Genomic DNA, 19,976 nt, shown 5'->3' with positions numbered 1-19,976 from the left:
AACAGGCTCTTTTTAGAGTAAGAAACTTTCAAATGCATTACAAAACTGAAAATAATCATTTGAAATGTCAAAATCTTGGTTCCCTTCCTCCATTTGTAGAAGATACCCTATTTAATGTGCACCCATCTTTTTTTTTTCTTTTCCACTGAGAATTTCATTGGCGAAAGTTCTAGAGAATAGGGACATGTCTTCATTTGATAAAAACCAGGCTCGCTGCACCCAGAGAGCACCTGACATTAAGGAATCCAATGGTGAGTTATAGTAGAGAAGATGTGAACAAGATGCCTCAGCCACTATCTTGAAAGAAATAATTTCCCTTTTGTCCTTTTTGTTGCGGGGGGTGGGGGGGGCTCACCACGTGGCATGGGGATCTTAGTTCCCGGACCAGGGATGGAACCCGTGCCCCCTGCAGTGGAAGTGTGGCGTCTCAACCGCTGGACCACCAGGAAAGTCCCTCCCTCTTGTCCATGATGATGTCTAGTAACTAAAGAGAAAGGCTCCATTACTTCTCCTCTCTAGTCCTTTCTCTTCATCTGGCTGCAAAGTCACATTCTGAAACTAGCCTTTTCAGGCTGACTTTTGTCTTCTCATTGGGATTTCAGCTGCGCTCACCCTGCAATGTTAATTGCCTTCTCCCTCCTGTCCCAGGGGCGAAAAGCTGTCCAGATTATGACCCCAGCCCTCAAGCGACTCAAAGACGAGAGGAAGCAGACAGGTGTATGTTGACACCTGGATGTTCCTACTACCGATGGGAACACAATCAACTAGCATTGGAGGACCACAGGGGTCTGTGGTGAAGAGAAGAGACCAGAGAATAGAGACATTGTTGTGGTTTTCATTTGCATTTCCTTAATGACTAATGAAGTTGAACCCTTTTCATATGTTTATTGGTCCCTTGGATAACCTCCTTTTGAAGTGTCTGTTCAAGTCTTTGGTCCACTTTTTCTCTTGGGTGATCTGTGTTTTCTTACTGCTTCGTGCACGTTCTATATGTATCTGTATATGAAGGGCAGGCACCATTTTGACATACTTTCCAGGCGGAGAGAAAATCATTAGCAGTACCTTTGACAGTTTTAATTTGTGTATCTTGTGTTGGGGAAAGAGTGAGAGTTGGTGTGAGTTCGAGATCATGAATGAGGAAGGGAACCAGGCTGATGTTCTGCTGGTATACAAATATGTGGCTAGGCTGAGTCTTAAAATAGTGAAATAATTCTATGCCTCTTGGAAAGTAGCTGCTACCCTGAGCCCTCAATGCCTTCCACTGCATTGGCCCTCTCCCTTTCTTCCCCTCTCTTCCTCTTCTCTCCCCTCCCTCCCCTCTCCTTCTGTCCCCTTCCCTTTCCCTTCCTTTGTTTCCCATTCCATTCTTTTGTCCTTCCGTCCTCCTTCCCTCCTCTAACAGATCTGCACTGGGTACCTCCCATAGGCATAGACAGCCCTGAATAAGAATCAAAAAAAGAAACAATAGGAAGCATCTATGGGTATATCTATGGGTGACAAAACATATGAAATACTAAGCACAGTAATAATAATGCCTAACATTTCTTCAGGCACCATTTTAAGCACTTAATCTTACAATGACTCTGTGAGATAGAGACTATTGTTATCTTCATTTGTCAGATGGCAAAATTGAGACCCTGAGATAAGAGGCACTTTTCTCAAGGTCACAATACAAGTAAGTGGCAGTGAGTGCTAGGAATCCAACCCAAGGAGTTTCATCTCCGATACCATGCACTTAACCATGGTCACTGCCTGGAAGCATAGAAACATGCATCACCCTGAATGGTGCCATGAGAGTTACAGAAGAAGGAAGGAGAAGGGAACTGTAGCTGTCAGTGTTCAGTCAGGAAAGCAGGAACCACTCTAGGTATTTCAAAAAGAGTGTATTTAATGCGGGGAATTGGTTCCAAAGATATCGGAACCAATTGGCAGAAGGAGCAAAGAGGGGATGATGTTACCCAGAGTTCAGTAACTGCAGAAAGCTGCTGCTGCTACTGCCATAAAAGGGGGGGAAAAGTTGACCCTGAGGCTGCAGCACACTCACCCCTGTGGTGACTGCTGCTGAGTGGGACTCCAGGAGCCACAGTCCCACTGATGCTCCCGGAGTCTGCGGTCATCGGCAGCCATCCGCCTCTGCTGCTGTCACCTCTGGCCCCGCTCTAGTAGGAGCCCTCTAGTGCCTGCTGGAGCCGCGGGCAGAACCAGGAGCAGTAAACAAAAACCAAAGGAGGCTTCTACCTGCCTCCTGCCTTCCAGTGGCCCATGAATGCCTCCCATTGACAGAATCTAACAGGAACTCAGCTGGCAAGGGAGCCTGGAAAATAGCTGGTGGGCTTGACGTTAAACATGTCAGAAGGTCAGAGTGGGGCTGAGAGTCAAAGCACATCCTCCATGCACAGTATTGTACAAGATGTGGATACAGGGAAGAAAAAAGCTTATTTTGTTGAATGTGAGGTACAGTTGATTGTGTGATGTACCACAATACTATGTACCATTAAGAAAGAAAAACGCTGTCAAATTATGCCACACCACCAGTTGTGAGGTACACCCTACCTCTAAAGACATTAAAGCTCGAAAAAAGCTCCTCTTAAAATTGATGCAATATGGTAAATGGCTGCATTCATCTTACCCGTAGTCTAAAGGGGTGAATTCCTCTAGAGACAATCGTAGTAGAATCTATGTGATATGCCAGGTTGCCCCGTGACCTTGAGAGTAAGAGGGGTCTAGGAGGACTTCCCTGAGGAGGCAAAATCTGAGCTGAGTCTTAGACGATGAATCTGAGTTTCCTGAGGAAATGATTTCCCAGGCAAAAGGAGAAATCTTTTCTAAGGGCACAAAGGCTGGGTGAAGTTTGGTGTATTTGGGAACTTGAAGAGATTTAGAATGACTGGTGTGTGGGGTGCAAACTGAGGAGCCGTCCAATGAGGACTGCATGGGTTCAAGCATGCAGGGCCTCCACGTGAAGCATTTTGACATTTTCCTAAAAGCTGATGGCAGCCGCTGAAGGGTTTTAAGCATCATCAAAAGTCCACTTGAAATTTGGCTCAGGACTACAGTTCGGTTGGTTCACACCCTTGTGGCTGCAACTGTTGTTAAATATTGAAACACCTCCTTACTTAGCTGCTCTGGGCCCCCTGCAGCCTAATCTACCCCACCCCGTCTCCTGGGACCCTCCGGAATCAGCAACTAGACGCGCATTTAGCTAAGCTACTCCCTGGGTTGCTGCCTCAGCATCCATTTTGTTTGGCCAGGCGACCTGTGGGAGCCTTAAACTGACACTCGCCCCTCCTACAAGTGCATGCCCTAGCTAACAGCCCGCAGAGGCACAAGCAAAGGGAAGCTCCTGGTACGACTCCCCCAGCAGCCCTTGTGATTAATAGTCTCCCCACCGCTCAGGGCCCGCCCCCTCGTGTGCCTCTTAGATAAGACCCCCGTGTGCAGCTTACCACAACCCTGCTCTTTTTGGTTTGAATTGATCAAATTGGCCTTCCTCAGGAACCCCAAAGCACTCTCCCTGAGGACCGTAAGAGAGGCACGCACTCCTGGTCCTGCCTCTTTCTGTCTGCGCTCTGCCCTCACCTCCCAGTGCGGCCCCTTGAGGTGTGCCGTGTTCTTCCTCCTGTGGTCTTTTGTTGAACCAGGATCACCGCCTGGCATCCTGTGTTCCACTTCACAATTGTTAACTCAACAAAGTCATAACAGCCCACCACTGGTCGGTGCCACGCTGTACTGGTTGTCAAACATTTTGAATGTCATGCTTGGTTTCAATACATAAGTTTCATGTTTAGTTTTGTTAGTTCTTGAGTTTACCTTATTATTGATACATTGTAAAGAGATTCAGTAGTTTCTCTAAGCCAGTGGTTCTCAAAATGTGGTCCTCAGACCAGTAGTATTATCACCACCTGGGAACTTGTTAGAAACACACATTTCCAACCATCCTAGACCTACTGGATCAGACACCCTAGGGATAGAGCCTAGCGGTCTGCATTTTAACCAGCCCTCTAGAAGATTCTGGTGCCTGACCATTCACATTTGAGAATTGCTTCTCTATGTGCCTCTTGCCTTCATAAACATCAGAGTAAGCCATCCTTGAACAGTTGGCTGTAAATAATCAAAGACATTCAAACTTCTACAGGTTAGTAGTCTAACTGAGGGGTCAGGGTGGGTCTGATCAATTTGAGGGTGTAGTATGTAAGCACTAGTTGGATGAATAGTTATTACATTTTTAATATAACTGTTATGCAGTAGAGTGCTTTGGAAAAAATCTCAGGAGTTTTGTAGCTATTAGTCATGTGTTTTGTTTTCTATATCTTATGATTTTTTGACAGAGGCCTTTTAGACCCAGGGAGGGACTGCCTCTCCAAGGGTTAGCTAATTCCTAGACATAGTGAATGACTTGCCTTCCACCCTGCCTCTGAAACGCAAACCAACCAATTCCAAGTCCATGCCCCCACCTGCCTCCTTTTATCAGGCTTGTGCAGTATCCAGGACACTATCTCCCTGCCCTAATCACCCCAGGGCCACATACTGGATAACTACAGACCACTCCTATAGATCAGAGCCTGTGGAAGTTTTTCCAGTTCTAAACCTGCTCAGTTGCTTACCCTGCCTCACCCATTTCTTCCCTTGAAAACCACAATAAAGGCTTTTGCTCATACTTGCCCCTCACCCCTTCTGCTGTCTGACCAACCCTGGTGCTTCCCGTTGTGGCCCTCTGTGACATGGCATGCCACTTCCTCTTGAAAATTGTGAGTAATACTCTTCTTTCGAAGCCTGTCTCCGTGTCTGTCATCTTATCATACCTGTTTAGAAAAAATTCCAGGTACCTCTCAAAACAGGAGTCAGATAGATTTGAGTTCCAACTGGGCTCTGTCATTTACCCATCAGGTGACCATGGGAATATTACTTATCTTCTGCCAGCTTCAGTGGCCTTATCTGTAAAACCAGGAAAAGATTCCTATATCATAGAACTGCTGTAAGGACAGATGATTGTACACATAAAGTGAGGGCATACTGAAGAAATAGTAGCTGTTTGGCCCAGAAGGTGAGAAAATCAGGGAATAAACCTCCCCTTTACGCTCAGAAGTAAACAAGTGCAATTCATGGATAGATACCTTTCAAATGCATACATCTTTCTTAATGTTCAGTTACTAGCAGCACGAGATCAGGAGATATTTTTTAAATTATTTTATTTTTATTTATTGGCTGCATTTGGTCTTCATTGCTGCACGCAGGCTTTCTGTAGTTGCAGAGAGCGGGGACTAAACTACTCTTTGTCATGGTGTGTGGGCTTCTCACTGCAGTGGCTCCTCTTGTTGTGGAGCACGGGCTTTAGGCACGTGGGCTTCAATAGTTGCGGAGCGTGGGCTCATTACTTGTGGCTCATGGGCTCTAGAGTGCAGGCTCAGTAGTTGTGGCGCTCGGGCTTAGTTGCTCTGTGGCATGTGGGATCTTCCTGGACCAGGGATCAAAGCTGTGTCCCCTGCATTGGCAGGCAGATTCTTAACCACTGTGCTACCAGGGAAGCCCCAGGAGATATTTTATGTATTGCTATTTTTGTTCCCCAACTCAAAAACTCTTTTTTCCCCCATATTAAGTTATGGCTGCTGTTCCTGTTAAGGAAGTAAAACCTGAAAATTAGTCTTTTAAACAAGAGAATTAGAGGAAGCATAGTTTATCGCTTTTCCTCAGCTCAAGTGTCATTTCGACATGCTATACCTACCTCTGCTAATTACCTGAGGTAGATAAACAAATTTATCAAGTAACATGGCACAGAGAAAAAAGATTGGAATTTGAAACTCCTCAGGCCTTAAGACAAATACCTGCTATGTGACCTTGGGCAAATCACTTACTAGCTCCAAACTTCAGCTTCTTCATCTGTAAAAGAAGACAGAACACCTAGCGAAGAAAGATGTTTAGAAAGATCAGATATAATGTAAGTAATGAGTCTCATTAGTGGAAGTCCTGGGACTCGAACCATCCCTAGTCTGATGGACCTGCCAACAAATAACAGCCCCACCACAGCTCCCAGCTCTGAGTTTCCAGCATTTAGCTTCTCTCTCCCTCTTTTCCCTTCACCCTCCCCCCCCCTCCTTCCAGGAGATGGGTGAGTAAATTTTTCAGGATTTGAATCATTTCCTTCTTTCTCACTGAAAATTGTGGCCCACATGGGATTTTAATGCCGGAAACAGAAGACCCTGAACATCCAAGTAATGACCAGATGCACTCGTGTCTAGCATAAAGACTCACCTTCAGTTGTCCTCCCCGCCACTGGAGTTGGGTTGAGATCGCGGGAATTACTTATCTCTGGATAAATAATCTCACCTGTGAGTCCTGCAGGCAGACGGAAATGCCCAGGCAGGTCCCTCTTGGGATGGGGTTTGGCCTATCTGGAAGCCCTCCTTTTTTTCCCTTAAGCTGTCCATTCTTGCAGGTCCTCTGTCTGGAAGTCTTCCCAACAAGTCTACCGCCCAGAGATTTCTATTTCTCTGGACACTTTCTGGCCTTTAGTGTTCTGTAACTACGTTGCTGAGGGTTTTGCATATTTTCCTGCCCAATCCCAGTTTCCCAGTCTGGAATCTCTGGCATGGCTTCTTTGTCTTCCCTCACAGGCCTTGCGCGGGGCCAGGTACCTGAGAAAAGTTCAAGAAACTTATGTTGATTCATTAATTGATTCCAGTTAAGACTCCTGATAGTCCTGTAGCTTCTTAACTGAAACAACCAGACTATTAGCAGACTTACCTGCATAGTGGCTTTTCAGTTAACTCATTTTTATAGCTATTGAGAAATTATAAAAAGTTTTTTCACAATGCCCACCCCTTTTTATACCAGAATAATGACTTTTTACCTCAAAACACACTAAATAATATGCTGTAGTTTCAATAGTACAGTTCCAGTCAAAGACACATGGACCAATTTCCTTGACACAACAACTTGTATTGAGAGAACATCAAACAGAACAACTCTGAGAAGCAGGTCAAGTGTGGATGACCATTTTGCTTTTTGTATGTGTGCCATCTGAAGAGGCAGCATCTTCTACTACACATTAGTCCAGGGATTGCTAAACTTTTCTGTAAAGGGCCAGAGAGTAAATATGCTAAGCTTCACATAATACCTGTGTCACAAAACTACTCAACGTTGACTTTGTAGCATGAAAGCAATCATAGATGATACATCAACAAATGGACATAACTTTGTTCCAATAAAATTTTATTTGCAAAAACGGGCAGTGGGCCCCATGCCCTCGTTTGCAGTTCCCTGCTTTTGTCTCTTGTGAACACTCATCATTTCTCTGTGCTTTGAACTTCTTTATTTTGCTCTAAAGGGTTTTTTCTGTGCCACAACTTTATTTTTGAGTGCAGAATAATCATCATCTCTGAAAAGGTTGAGAAATGAATGCAGAAAATGGCACAGAATGAGGAATGCCCCTGATGGTGAATGATTCACCTGCACCCTTTCTTCTGCCAATCCCCACCCACTCTCAAGTCTTCCTTTAGTCCTTTGGTGAGTAAAACAAACCTTCATTACATTAGGTGAACAAATTGTATTTACTTTTGACATTTTGAAATAGACTTATTTTCATTGTTCAATTAATACATTTTTCTACCTGCATTTGCATATGTTCGTTTGGGATGGAATGCATCATAATTTTCCTATTACAACTAATGGAAGTATTTTTTTGGTTTGATGGCGTTTCACTTAGCAGTTGAGTGTTCAGGAATGAATTCATGTGGTTAAGTGATGGATAGATGTGCTGCAGGGTAAGTCCCAATTGCCCTCATCTCTGGGGAAACCACCAGTTCAAAGTTTCCAGCTGGCAACCCACAATGCATGTCAGTCTGGACCTGGAAAAGTGTGAGGAGATTTGAAGCAGGAAGGAAAGAGGGTGGGTCATGGTGTCATACTTCTGTGGATGTCCTCTCCCCTGTGCACAGGGGATGGCAGTGATCCCCTTCGCTATCTTTCCATTTCCTTCTTTTCCTATGTCACCCGAGGCCCGTCCTTGGGCCTTAGTGTTTGTAGGGGCAAAACAGAGATAAAAATACCTTTTCTAGCAAGCATATAGGTTTACCATCAGGTTAAAATGGGATATGAAAGTACTATACCCATGTGAAATATCATTATCATCTGAGCATTTAGAAGGAATTAGGAGGCTGAAAGACCCTCAGACACTACCATTTTGGGGTTCCTGAAGCAGCTTTTTAAGAGTAAGTGGCTGGGGCTAACTAGTATAGTTTTCATTGCTCGTATTTCTCCCTTCACTGTTGCGGGCCACTAACTGTGGATGTTGGGCCTGCAGCATTGAACTTGACAGATATGATTCCTGACCTCATGGAGCTCACAGTCTAAGAAGTATTATGGAGTCAAGTCCAAAAACTCTTGGGAGGATCCCATCCTAGAAGCCAAAGGCCTGCTAGGATGTGTTATTGGAACAACAATAAGAAAGTAATATCAACAGCTAATGAGCACATAATGTCTACAGCGTACCCATGTCATAATTTGGACAAAGGCTTATGCTTTTCTGGTTTGGGGGCAACATGAAATGAGCAGAAAGTAAGGTAGGATGTGTTACAGGACTATGCGCGTGAACTCATACTATATTGGATTCCTCAGTGTCTCCTGAGCCCTAGTGTGACCCCCAGGGCCACGGGCAGAAGTTTTGCATGAGAAAAATGCCCTCCTGGTTTCTAGATGTAGCTGAATTCTCCAGCTCCGCTCCCACTGTCCTATGACCTCCAGCAAAACAGATACAGGTATGTGGTAATTGTGTTGTGAATTAATGGTATCTATATCATTGGAAACTAAAATCTATATCATTTTAATAACATTGAAATATCAGTTGCTCTGCCCCATGAAGAAAGCAGATTTTTATAATTTAAATTGTTAGTATCAATATAATCCAAAAAATCAAAGACCCAGTCATTAATCAGTCTTTCAAGCCAATCACCTCTGAATTCATCCTGGGGAATCTGCTGAGACAGGGGCTTGATGAAAAACACGAAAACGTACTAACCAGTGCTGGGGCTGGAGGACACAATACACGGGTGCACTTTTCATCAAAACATGCAGGGAAAAACCCTTTTGCCATATCTTTTGTGCTGGTTAATAAGCTTAATTCGAACAATTACTCGCCTTTTGTACAATTCTTAGCACCACGGAAAGGAAGTGCTTTTCCTTCTTCCTTAAAAAAAGTTCCAGTCCAAACCATCAGCCTCTGTAGGTTGTCTTAATTGCTACTTTGCACTGCACGGGGCTATGACTCTGATTTTTGGCACATGCTGTCATACACAAGGTTCCTAAAATAAAATGCTCCAGGATATCCCAGGAACTCTTAGAAGGCTTTAAAAAGGGACTCACACACTGAAAGGATATCTTTGATGAGGACAATTCAGGCGAGCAGAATGATTACTGCAAAAGAATGATGTGATTCTTTGAGATCTTGAAGTGGGTCCCAAGAATCCTTGCCACCTAACTTATCATGGTTTGGGGGAGTTTGACGAGAATCCAGTTTTGATAAAGACAATTGTTTTCTCCTCCCCAAGTGACTATACATTTAAATAGCTAAAACATCTGTTCAGCAACATAGTAAAACATGTACACTCAGAATGCCTGAGAGAAGAGCCTGCCAAACAATCGGTTAAGAGGGACTTTGCTGGGGGGAGAGCACCAAGATAAAGCAACCACTGTTTGTTTTGTCTGGTTAGAGGGAAAGCCAAGGCAACCAATATTTGGGGTTTCTTTTATTTCATTTGTGAAGAACTATTTGAGAAAGGGTGGCGAGAGGACATTTCCTGACGGGATTCTTTTTAACCTGTTCATTAGTAGAAGAGCATGGGAACCTTGGATGTCAACGCCTAACAGACTCTTGAGACCAGCCACCAAACCACAAAAAGCGTCTTTCTTCTTGCCTGGCCTCTACGTCTCTCCCGATGGAGGCAGAAACAGGGAACAGCATGGAGAGTGGAAAGACAGCCAACAGAGGCACTCGAATCGCCCTGGCCGTGTTCGTTGGTGGCACCCTGGTGCTGGGCACGGTCCTCTTTCTAGGTAAGTGGGGGCGCTGGAGGCCAGGGAACTGGGCAAGTGCAGTGGTTTCCTTGTGCTTTATTCTGGCAAACCTTGTCAGGATGCAGGTAGAGGGCTGTTTGCTTGTGTTAGTCGGTGGTGTACCCTTAGTTTCTAATAAATATGCAAATGAAAGGAAGCTTTTTCTTTAGGAGGGTAAATAAATAAAAACTCCCAAGTACCAAATGCATAGTTTAGAATGTGAAGTGGGTATAAAGTGGCTTCGAGTAGCTGGAGGATGTGGCTACATCGGGCAAACATTTTTTATGCATCACATTTAGCAAAATGTGTGTTTATGAATTCATAGTCAGATACCTTCATTTATTTTGTGAGGAAAAGACTTTACATTGTGATCAAATCATGCTGGAATTTCTTTCCATTTGACTTTTGTCAATATTTGCCTGAATGAATCATGAAATTTAACTGACAAAATACAAATCAGTCTTTAAAAATGTACTGTTAATGGTATTCTTCAATTCATTTCTAATCCAGTGACTCTGGTGGAATAAAAAATTTGTCTGCCTTTCTATTAGATTTAAAAATTAATATGAAGGAAAACAGAGGTTTTCCTCCCAAGATTTGAAGGGTATTGTGATTCATGGATTTTAATGACTTTTGGTGAGAATAATGTACCCAGAGAGTATACATGGTGATAAAAGCATATTCTTATGAGAAAGAATGAAATAGAAAGGGGAGAGGTATGTTCTAAAATTTTAGGCATTTTCAATCTTTGAGTATTCTCCTTTGTATTTTTCTCATACGGCCCATACTATTTCATTAGCTTGAAATTTATGTAGGACCAAGCCTTATATTTAGGAGAGTCTAGGTGCAGTTTGAAATGTAGCAAGCCTGGAAACATACCTTGGCATATGCAGGATGCAGGAGGCCATGTTTATCTTGGCAGGAGAAAACCAGTAATTAAACTTTAAAAGAGTTAGGGTTGGGTGGTTGAAAACTCTGCTAAAATGAGCAAACCATCTTTCCATGTTTTTTGTGGCTGAAGATTTAGGAACTTAGATGGGCTTATTGCTTTCTGATACAGCTAAACCCCCTACTCTTGCAACTGAACTTGAGACTCTCGAAAACTGCTGTGAGATTTCTTGGCACTGGGGGTTTAGGCAATTGTCCTATCCTGAAATTCAAAACTGGAGGAAAAATGATGTGGGCATGTCAAGGGACTATGTACTATGTGAGAACTGACTACGAAGTTAGACTATTTGTGTTTTGCAAACAGTCCTAAACTTAAAAATCCAAATGACTATTGTTTATGTAAAAATATGTGCTCTTTTTAATGATGTTACTGCTGCTTGAAGCTTTTTTTTTTACTTTTTTTTTTTTGCTTGAAGCTTTTTAGAAATTCCACTCTTATGATTATATTCTGAGGCTGTAGCATATTATCAGAATATTCTTGATGGCACCAAATCTTTTTTTTTTTTTTTTTTGGCTGCACTAATCTTAGTTCCCTGACCAGGGATTGAACCCAGGCCCTCTGCCCTGAAAGTGTGGAGTCCTAACCACTAGACCGCCAGGGAACTCCAAATCTTTGTTCCTTGAGAGAAGATGATTCTTTGGGATCAGCTCTAAAGTTTTTAGAGCACAGTAAAATTCATCAAGCCAGGCGATGCTATTATGGGTAAGGAGGCCTGCATAAAACAAAACAAAAAAATAACTTTCCAATGTACCCAATAACTTGGCTCTCTCTCACTTAGAGTCTTTATGAAAAGCTGTAATGGTGTTAGAGAATAAGGGTGTGGCCTCCCTCAGCCTTCGCTACTCAAAGTGTGGTCCTTAGACCAGCAGCATTAGCATTACTTGGGAGCCTAAGCTCCACCCCAGACCTACTGATTCAGAATCTGCATTTTCACAAGATCCCTCAGTGATTCATTTGCAAATTAAAGTTTGAGAAGTATTGCTTCAGGTGCCATGTCCTTTTGGGTGTATACATTCAGAGACATTTGCTTTGAAATAAATGCACACTCTCAAATGAAAAGATAAACGATATTTTTGTCAAATGTCTCTGCACTATTTCTGACTCCCTCCCTTCCCTCCACCCCCTTTCACTGCCTAGTCCCACAGGTTCTGCCACACACCTGCACCCTGCACGTAGCAAAGTCCTTGTCTGAAAATCTCCTGGGGCCTGCCAGAGAGTGCTCTTTATGACGATATTCTGGTTCAGGTCCTCTTCTCTTCAAGGCACTTCCGGGTAAACTATGATATATTTTTCTGCCTATACAAGTTCAGTCACATGTCTGCAATTTCTAGCATTCCTCCTTCCCTCTTATTTGTATTTTAGGCTCTGGGGTAGTGCTTCTACAGTAAGAGAGACAGCCACTGGCCTTGGGGTGGTTTCAGAGAACCTAGAGCACTAGGATTTAAGACCTTAAATGCCTATACCCAGTTTATTTTATTGTATTTTATTTTTTCTTTTAGATTTATTCTTTATTGAGGTAACACTGGTTTATAACATTATATAAGTTTCATGTGTACAATATTTTCAGCTTTCCGGGCCATGCTGTCTCTGTTGTGGCTACTCGACTCTGTTGTAACACAGAAGCAACCATAAACAATGTGTACACAAATGGGCATGGCTGTATTCCAGTACAATGTGATTTCTGGACATTGAAATTTAAATTTCAGATCAATTTCTCATGTCACGAAATATTATTCTTCTTGTGATTTTTTCCATCCATTAAAAAATGTAAAAACCATTCTTAGCTCACAGACCATTCAGAAACAGGCAGTGGACTGGACTCGGCCCACGGGTCATAGTTTACTGACCCCACTTGGTGGTCATGCTCATGCGGTTGACTCCACTGCACTCTGAAGTCATTTCTGCTGGTTATAGACTAATCTAAAATGAGTAACCAAACTGCTCTTTAAGTTTTTTAAAAAGCTCCTAACCAGCAAAAAAGTAACATTTTCCATTTTTTATATTAAATATTTTTTTTGTTGTCTCTATTTTATTCACCTAAACCTTCACATTATCTGGGCTTGTTGACCCTTCTTTATTTGCAGGGTCTTAAGATAACCACTCCCCCCCCATTGGAAATAATGCTCTTCCTTCAGGGACTGGGTTTGTCTGCATCCCAATTAATTTAATTTAAACTTTTCTTGTACTCATCATCAGGCAAAGGTATTTGATTTTAGTTTTGCTTCCTTAGAGGTTTTCGGTCAACAGTTATTTTCCATGAAAGAAATAACTCCTTAAAACTTAAAAAAAATGAGATATAATTTACAGATAACATTATTATATTGGTTTCAGGCGTATAGCATAATGATTCAATAGTTGTATGTACTGTGACATGATCACCATGATAAGTCTAGTTAATATCTATCACCTTACAGTTATGTATTTTTTTCTTGTGATGAGAACTTTTAAGATCTACTCTCTTATCAACTTCGAAATATACAATAGAGTATTACTAACCATAGTCACCAGGCTGTATGTTACATCCCTGTGACCTATTTATTTTATAACTGGCACTCTGTATCTTGAAAGGAATAAGTCTCTAAATTAACTATTTTATTATCTTTTTTCTAAAATAAAATAATCCTAGTATCAAGAAGGTATTGCCCAGAATCATAAAATATTATTATTTACAATAAAATTTGTTTTTCCACTATAAAAAAAAGACATGCTCATTAAAGAACATTTGGTAAACATATAGAAGTAGACTGAAGGGAAAATTTACTTCATGGTTCTACCGCCAAGGCATATTGAAATATTCCATACTAATCTTTATGTTCCACATATATATCTTTACCTTTTTTTTGTTTGTTTCTAAAGAAATCAAAATATAACTTTATAAGATACTTCTTTTCTTAAAAATAGGCCTGAGATGTTTGTTCCATACACAGTTTTCTTGAATCTCTAATGTAACACAGGTAAAAAGACTGTTTGGAGGATGGCAGGAGAGAAAAGAACAAAGAAGAAGCAGGCTCCTCTTAGAATGTGGGTTAATAAATAATACAGGGACTTCCCTGGTGGCGCAGTGGTTAAGAATCCACACGCCAATGCAGGGGACAGGGGCTCCATCCCTGGTCCAGGAAGATCCCACATGCCATGGAGCAACTAAGCCCAAGCGCCACAACTACTGAGCCCGAGTGGTACAACTACTGAAGCCTGCGTGCCTAGAGTCTGTGCTCTGCAACAAGAGAAGCCACCACAATGAGAAGTCTGTGCACTGCAATGATGAGTAGCCCCTGCTCACCACAACTAGAGAAAGCCCGCACATAGCCACAAAGACCCAGCACAGCAATAAATAAATAAATAAATGAATAAATAAATAAATAAAGTTAAATAAATAATACAAATTGCCACACTGGCAAGTGATGTACAGGTCTTCCATCTCTAGCAGAAATATAGATACTGCCATACTTTTTGATCCTGTTTCTCTATTGAGGATGCCACGAAAGGCCTTGGCCCCCTCTTCACCCCCCACCATCCATCTCCCCACTGCCACATGGCCAAATGATTCCTTATTTCAGCTAACGGAGCACAGCAATAATGAATTCTCCACAATTTCCTTGGCTACCACAAATATTTTTGACATCTGAACTCACATCTGCTAATGCCCAGGTGCTACCTGAAGTTTACAAATAGGGCACCCTTTTATACTTCCGCATAAATTCATTTAAATGATGTTACCAGTCAGATGGGGGAAATTAAGCCATTGGTGAAAAGCTACTTCTGTCTTGCAGGGGTTTTGTTTGGTTTTGTTTTGGTGGAAGTAGTTGGAAGCCTGGTCCACCAAGCTGCACCTCTCTGGTAGCTAGGCTGGGCCTGGTGGGAGGAGGGTGTGTGGAGTACCGGGCAGGCAGATAATGACTCTCTTGATAGATGACTGAGTTATATACAATATATTTTTACTCCTTCCCCCTTTTATGGGCTGTATCTGTATGGATGGTTTAGATAAGATGCAGAACTTTAAATGCCACATAGGCTAGCTTTCTCCTTCCACTCTGGATCTGGTCCAAATGACACAGTCTATAAGTTTCAATTTTCCTATCACTAAAATGAGAATGTAGTTGTAAACAAAAAGTGAAATTATGAGACTTAAACCACAGATAATCGGAGCTAGAAGAGACTTTAGAGGTCATTTAACCCAGTGGTTCTCAAACTTAAGCATGCATCAGAATCACCTGGAGGGCTTGGTAAAATGCAGGTGGACCCCAGAGTTTCTGAGTCAGAAGGTCTGGGTGGGGCTCAGTCATTTGCACTCCTAATTAGCTCCCAGGAGATGATGCTGCGCTGCCCCTGCCCCGGGGACCCTACCCTAAGAAGCACTGGTCTAGTTGTGCCCACTTGTCTTATGTTCAAGAGAACCAAGTTTGAGAGCAACCAAGGTTACTTAGCTAGTGACCAGAGTCTGGTTCTGTGACACTGAGCCAAGTGGATTTTTGAATTCGGTGTCAACACAGGGCCTGACGGTGGGTTACCTGTTGGTGGTCTGCTGCAAGCCAGTCATTTCTTTATTTTTGTCTGTTTTTTTCAGTGAGTCAAGGTTTCTTAAGTCTCCAAGCTAAACCGGAGTACTGCCTGAAGCCAGAATGCATCGAAGCTGGTAAGTCAGTTTCCATCCTGTGTCAAGTTATAATTATGGTACCTTGGTGAGTGAAAGAGAAAACAGGTGGTATTTTTAGTCTTTTGTTTGCTTGAGGTTTACCAAGTATGAAATGCAATTCTGATGAAATTTTAAGTTTTCTTTCAAGTCTTGGTGTGAAGTTATGGAACGTAAGTTTCCTATTTTCTTTTCCCTTGCAATAAAACAGCTATGCGGTATTGCAGATCATTATAAGGAAATCAGGAAGGGGTGTGGAAGGCTGAATGGCCTCTCTTAAGACATGAAGATCTTGACTTTCATATCCCCTTAGCTAGATATAGATTCCTATTTATCTTAGGCAGTCTTTCTGTATCTTCTGGTCAGTAAGTCTGGCCTGTCTGTGTCTAAGCAGGGACCCTATGTAAACCAATACTTTTACTGTCAGCTGGAATCCCTTTGGGTCCTGTTATTCCATGTTACAAGTCAAATTTTTCTTGAGGTGACAGGTTGTGTATCAGTGGGTACCCCAAAGTGAAGATGAGTGGTTAAAGTTTTGCCACATCTATCAGTTTTGCCCTCCATAAACCAGTGTTAGGGCCTAGAGTTGCAGGACCTGGATACCAGCCACACTCCCATTTTTAAGTGACTAGGGACACTAGGGTGTTTTACAAGGGAAAGTGATGGGATAAGTTAAGCACATGGCCCTTTCACCTTCCTCTTGGTCTTAAGAAAAGAAATTAATGAATCATTTCGCCAAATATTTATTGCAGTCCAGGCACTCAGCTAGGTTTAGGAATATAGCAGTGAGGCGGAATGACCAGGTAAGGGAAGAAAGACAACAAACACCCAAGGCAATTAATGCACAAGAAAAATATCAGCTGGTGGTACATGTTATGTAGAAAATTTAAAAAAAAAGAATAATGTGGTGGCAAGTGACAGGATGGCTAGACTGCAAATTCTGAGGAAATGATGTTGAAGGGGCCCTTTGAATAATGAAAAGGGAGTGCTGCGTGAAGATGGAGGAAAGGGCTTTCCAGGTAGGGGGAACAGCTGGGGCAAAGGTCCTGTAGAGGAAAGAGCCTGGGGGACTTGAAGAACGGGAAGAATCACTGGGCAAGGGGCGGAGTGCCGGCGATGAGGGTCAGTGGGGAACCCAGGTGCCAGCGAGTTTGAAGTTTTCCCTGAGTGTGCTCAGAAGCCTCTGGAGGGTTTTAAGAGAGAGACATTATCTTATTAGCATTCAAAAAAATCTCATCCCAGGAAGGGTGAGAAAGATGTGGGAATTCCCAGGTCCTTTACTGTTCCCAGCTGAGCAGCTGACCTAGGGTTTTCTCCAGTGGAGCAAGGGTGACCTGGAGTACGGAGGGGCACCAGGTGGGACTATCAGAGGACAGGTTTCAGACGACGTCACCTTGTGCTTTGGCTGTGGAACGTTTCTCGCAGATTTGTGAAATTTAAATTTTTGAACTCAAAGTTTCAATTTGAGTTTAGTCAACTTTTTGTATGGAGGGTCACTTATTTCATGAGTTTCGTCTCTTTATTACGAATCATAATAACTCAAAAGTAAAGCTTGAAAAATAACACTGATCACGACACCTCCTGCCAGCTAGTGTTTTCCCTTGCTGTCCTGTTTTTAGTTTTTACCTTGGCCACTGGCTTTCTAACATTGAAACATATACTTTTGCTGTTTCTATAGCGAAAGGGTCACCAAGGTTACAGTCCTCTTCCCTGCAACGAGGGGCGCCGCGCGCGTGCGTGGGCGCCGCGCGTGTGCGTGCGTAAGATACAGTTCAGGAGAGTGACGTTCTGGACCTTTTGCGAGCAGGTGCCAATCTTTTCCGAGATGCCTTTTCTCCTTAACTTTCCTTTTCTTCTTTTCTCTATATCCATCTATCCTAATCTCTCTTTCAGAATAAGAGGTGGAGAAAGAATGCAAAGAAACGAGGAAACAAGGAAAGGGCGTGCTAATGACAGTGGATAAGGGCAGAGAGGCTGACATGAGTTCGAAGTATGATCTGGCCACGTACAGGCCTTGTGATCTGGGCTAAATACACAAACCATCCTAAGGCTCAGTTTCACCATCTGTAAAATGGGAATAAGAACTTTTATTTATCATACTGGTGTGAGAATGAAGAAAATGATGTGGTAGTACTGGTAATCCAGGTCCACAATGCCCCATCTTTTACCCCATACCCAGAGAGCATTGTAACGCTCAGTTGGCAGGACTGGACCCGACCTCAATTCTTGTAATGGATCTTAACTCATGTGAGGCTGTTTTAGACTTTGTTCATCTCATTTAAGAGAATATGCATTTACTCCCTATAGAATTATTAATGTGCTTGCTTCAGGAGTGCTGCTCCAGACATTGCTGGAGGTATTATATAATCTGTGGTTTATGCGTTGCATTACCTCTTTAGAATCTATGAGCTCTGAAACATCTGGCCTTAATAGTTTCGAATAAGTGTTGGTGGAATTGTAATAGCAAATTTGTATGTATGGTTGCCAGATTTAGCTATATGCATACATTCAGGATGCTCAGTTAAATTTGAATTGCAGATATACAATGACAATTTTTTTTTGGTATGAGTGTGTCCCATGCAATATTTGGTGGTACTTACGCTGTAAAAGTAGTCATTTATCCGAAATGCAAATTTCACTAGGCATTCTGTATTTTATCTAGCAACCGCATTTATTTGTCAGTGTACCTCACGCTGTTCTAAGCACTTTACACATATTTACTCATTTAATTCTCATGAAAATCCTATGTGGTGCTATTATTATCTCCATTTTACAGATGAGGAAACTAAGATACAGAGAGGCTATGTAATCTGCCTAAACGTTATAGTTATTGCATGGTGTTGTTGGCATTCAAAACCAGGTAGTCTGGCTCCAGAGTCTCTGATGAGGCTATACTGCCTGAAAAGGGCTTAGCATAGTTCCTGGCACAGAGGAAATACTCAATATTAGTGATTTTATTGTTCCCCCCCCCCCCAGCTCTGATTAAACTTAAAAAGTCAGGCTGGTATAAGGAGTGGTGCCTCCACATCTACTACATAAACGCTAGCTGGAGGCCGAATAACAATTTACCTTATGTGCAATGTTGTGAGGGAATACATAGCCTGGCCTTTCACATATTTCCTTCATCACCATATTTCTTTTATTAAAGCAAGACTTTCTGGATTTCCTCCATGGAGCTGAGTAGGGGGAAAGGAGTTTTGGTGTCTTGACAGCTATGGTCCCTTGCAATTTGAAGTCACAGTTCCCCTGCAGAAAATGCAGCCGTGTGCCCAGCTATGAATTGTGAATGATGAATTGAGAGGTTGAAGCTGGAGTTTTTCCACTTAGTGGGCTTAGTTCCAAATTCAGTGTGAGTGATGTATTCCCCCACTTTATATCAGGGCTGAGGTCAGCGCTGATCTTGCAGTTTATGTACCTGCAAGAATACTGAGGAGATGCGGTTGGAGGCAGGGGGAGGCTTGGGAAGGTAGCCAGAAAAAAATGTGCTTATGTGAATAAAAATGTGTGTGAGGGTTCCTCTGTGTGACTCTAAATATTGTGTGGGACTAAACTTGTATGATCCATGTCCCTGAGGTGTCACATAGCAGATTCATTCTGTGGCTGCAGAGCCAGAGTAACCACAAATATAAACTAAAATGAAGATTTTATGTGTCCTAGTATAGTTGCATATTAAATATTAATGATAAATGTGCAAGAGTGAAAAAAAATTAATGATAAAATAGTAAGTAAGTAAAATTGTAATTGGAGACAATGTAATTAACTCTGAAAGATGAAAATATTAAGATAATTTAAAATTTATCAAACTTAGATTCAAAACCAGTTTTTTGCTTTTTTTTCCCTTTTTGGGTGTGGAAGGATTGAGAATGGTGGGAATTTTGAAGTTCTATAGAGATTAAGATGTTTGTATGTTATTCACTTCATCAAAGACAAAAAGCTGTTTGAAATTTTCATAGAAAGTCTAGGCTAGAGAAATATGTAGCCTTACTTTTAAACCTGGAGGAACCACACATATAATCAAATTGTGATACGTGTATCTAAATTTATGCAGGTTTTACTTTTTTGGCAAGTCATTCATGTTTAGCTGAAAACTCATTGAGTTTTCATTACTTTAAACATAAATGTATTCTGGCATTAATTAAGTATGAAAATCACCCAGGATGTCATCTTTCCAATATCATTAAAATATTGGCTACCTTTTAAAAAAAAAATCATTTGTTACATATCTTTATGCTAGAGTGGTAGCCAGCAGTTGGAAGAGAGTTGGAGTTCAATATTAGGAATTTTGGGACCTTCTCATTTTGTAATGAAAGAGTTTTTTACAGCTGATGGATATGTATTTACGTACGTACA

General features: G+C 42.0%; 1 protein-coding gene across 1 annotated transcript in view; it reads left to right on the top strand.

Annotated features, from left to right (window-relative positions):
* The first annotated feature begins 9,721 nt into the window (after window positions 1-9,721).
* Window positions 9,722-19,976, top strand: part of PHEX (phosphate regulating endopeptidase X-linked) — a 208,118-nt gene continuing 197,863 nt past the window's right edge. Inside the window, exons 1-2 of the mRNA XM_057718360.1 lie at window positions 9,722-10,047; window positions 15,561-15,629. Coding sequence (XP_057574343.1) covers window positions 9,930-10,047; window positions 15,561-15,629 — 187 coding nt within the window. The 5' untranslated portion in view covers window positions 9,722-9,929. The remainder of the gene's footprint in view (window positions 10,048-15,560; window positions 15,630-19,976) is intronic.

This window comes from Hippopotamus amphibius, chromosome X (assembly GCF_030028045.1).
Source record: "Hippopotamus amphibius kiboko isolate mHipAmp2 chromosome X, mHipAmp2.hap2, whole genome shotgun sequence".
Taxonomy (NCBI): domain Eukaryota; kingdom Metazoa; phylum Chordata; class Mammalia; order Artiodactyla; family Hippopotamidae; genus Hippopotamus; species Hippopotamus amphibius.
Note: the sequence above shows the minus strand (reverse complement) of the source record. Positions and strands in the feature narration are given on the sequence as shown.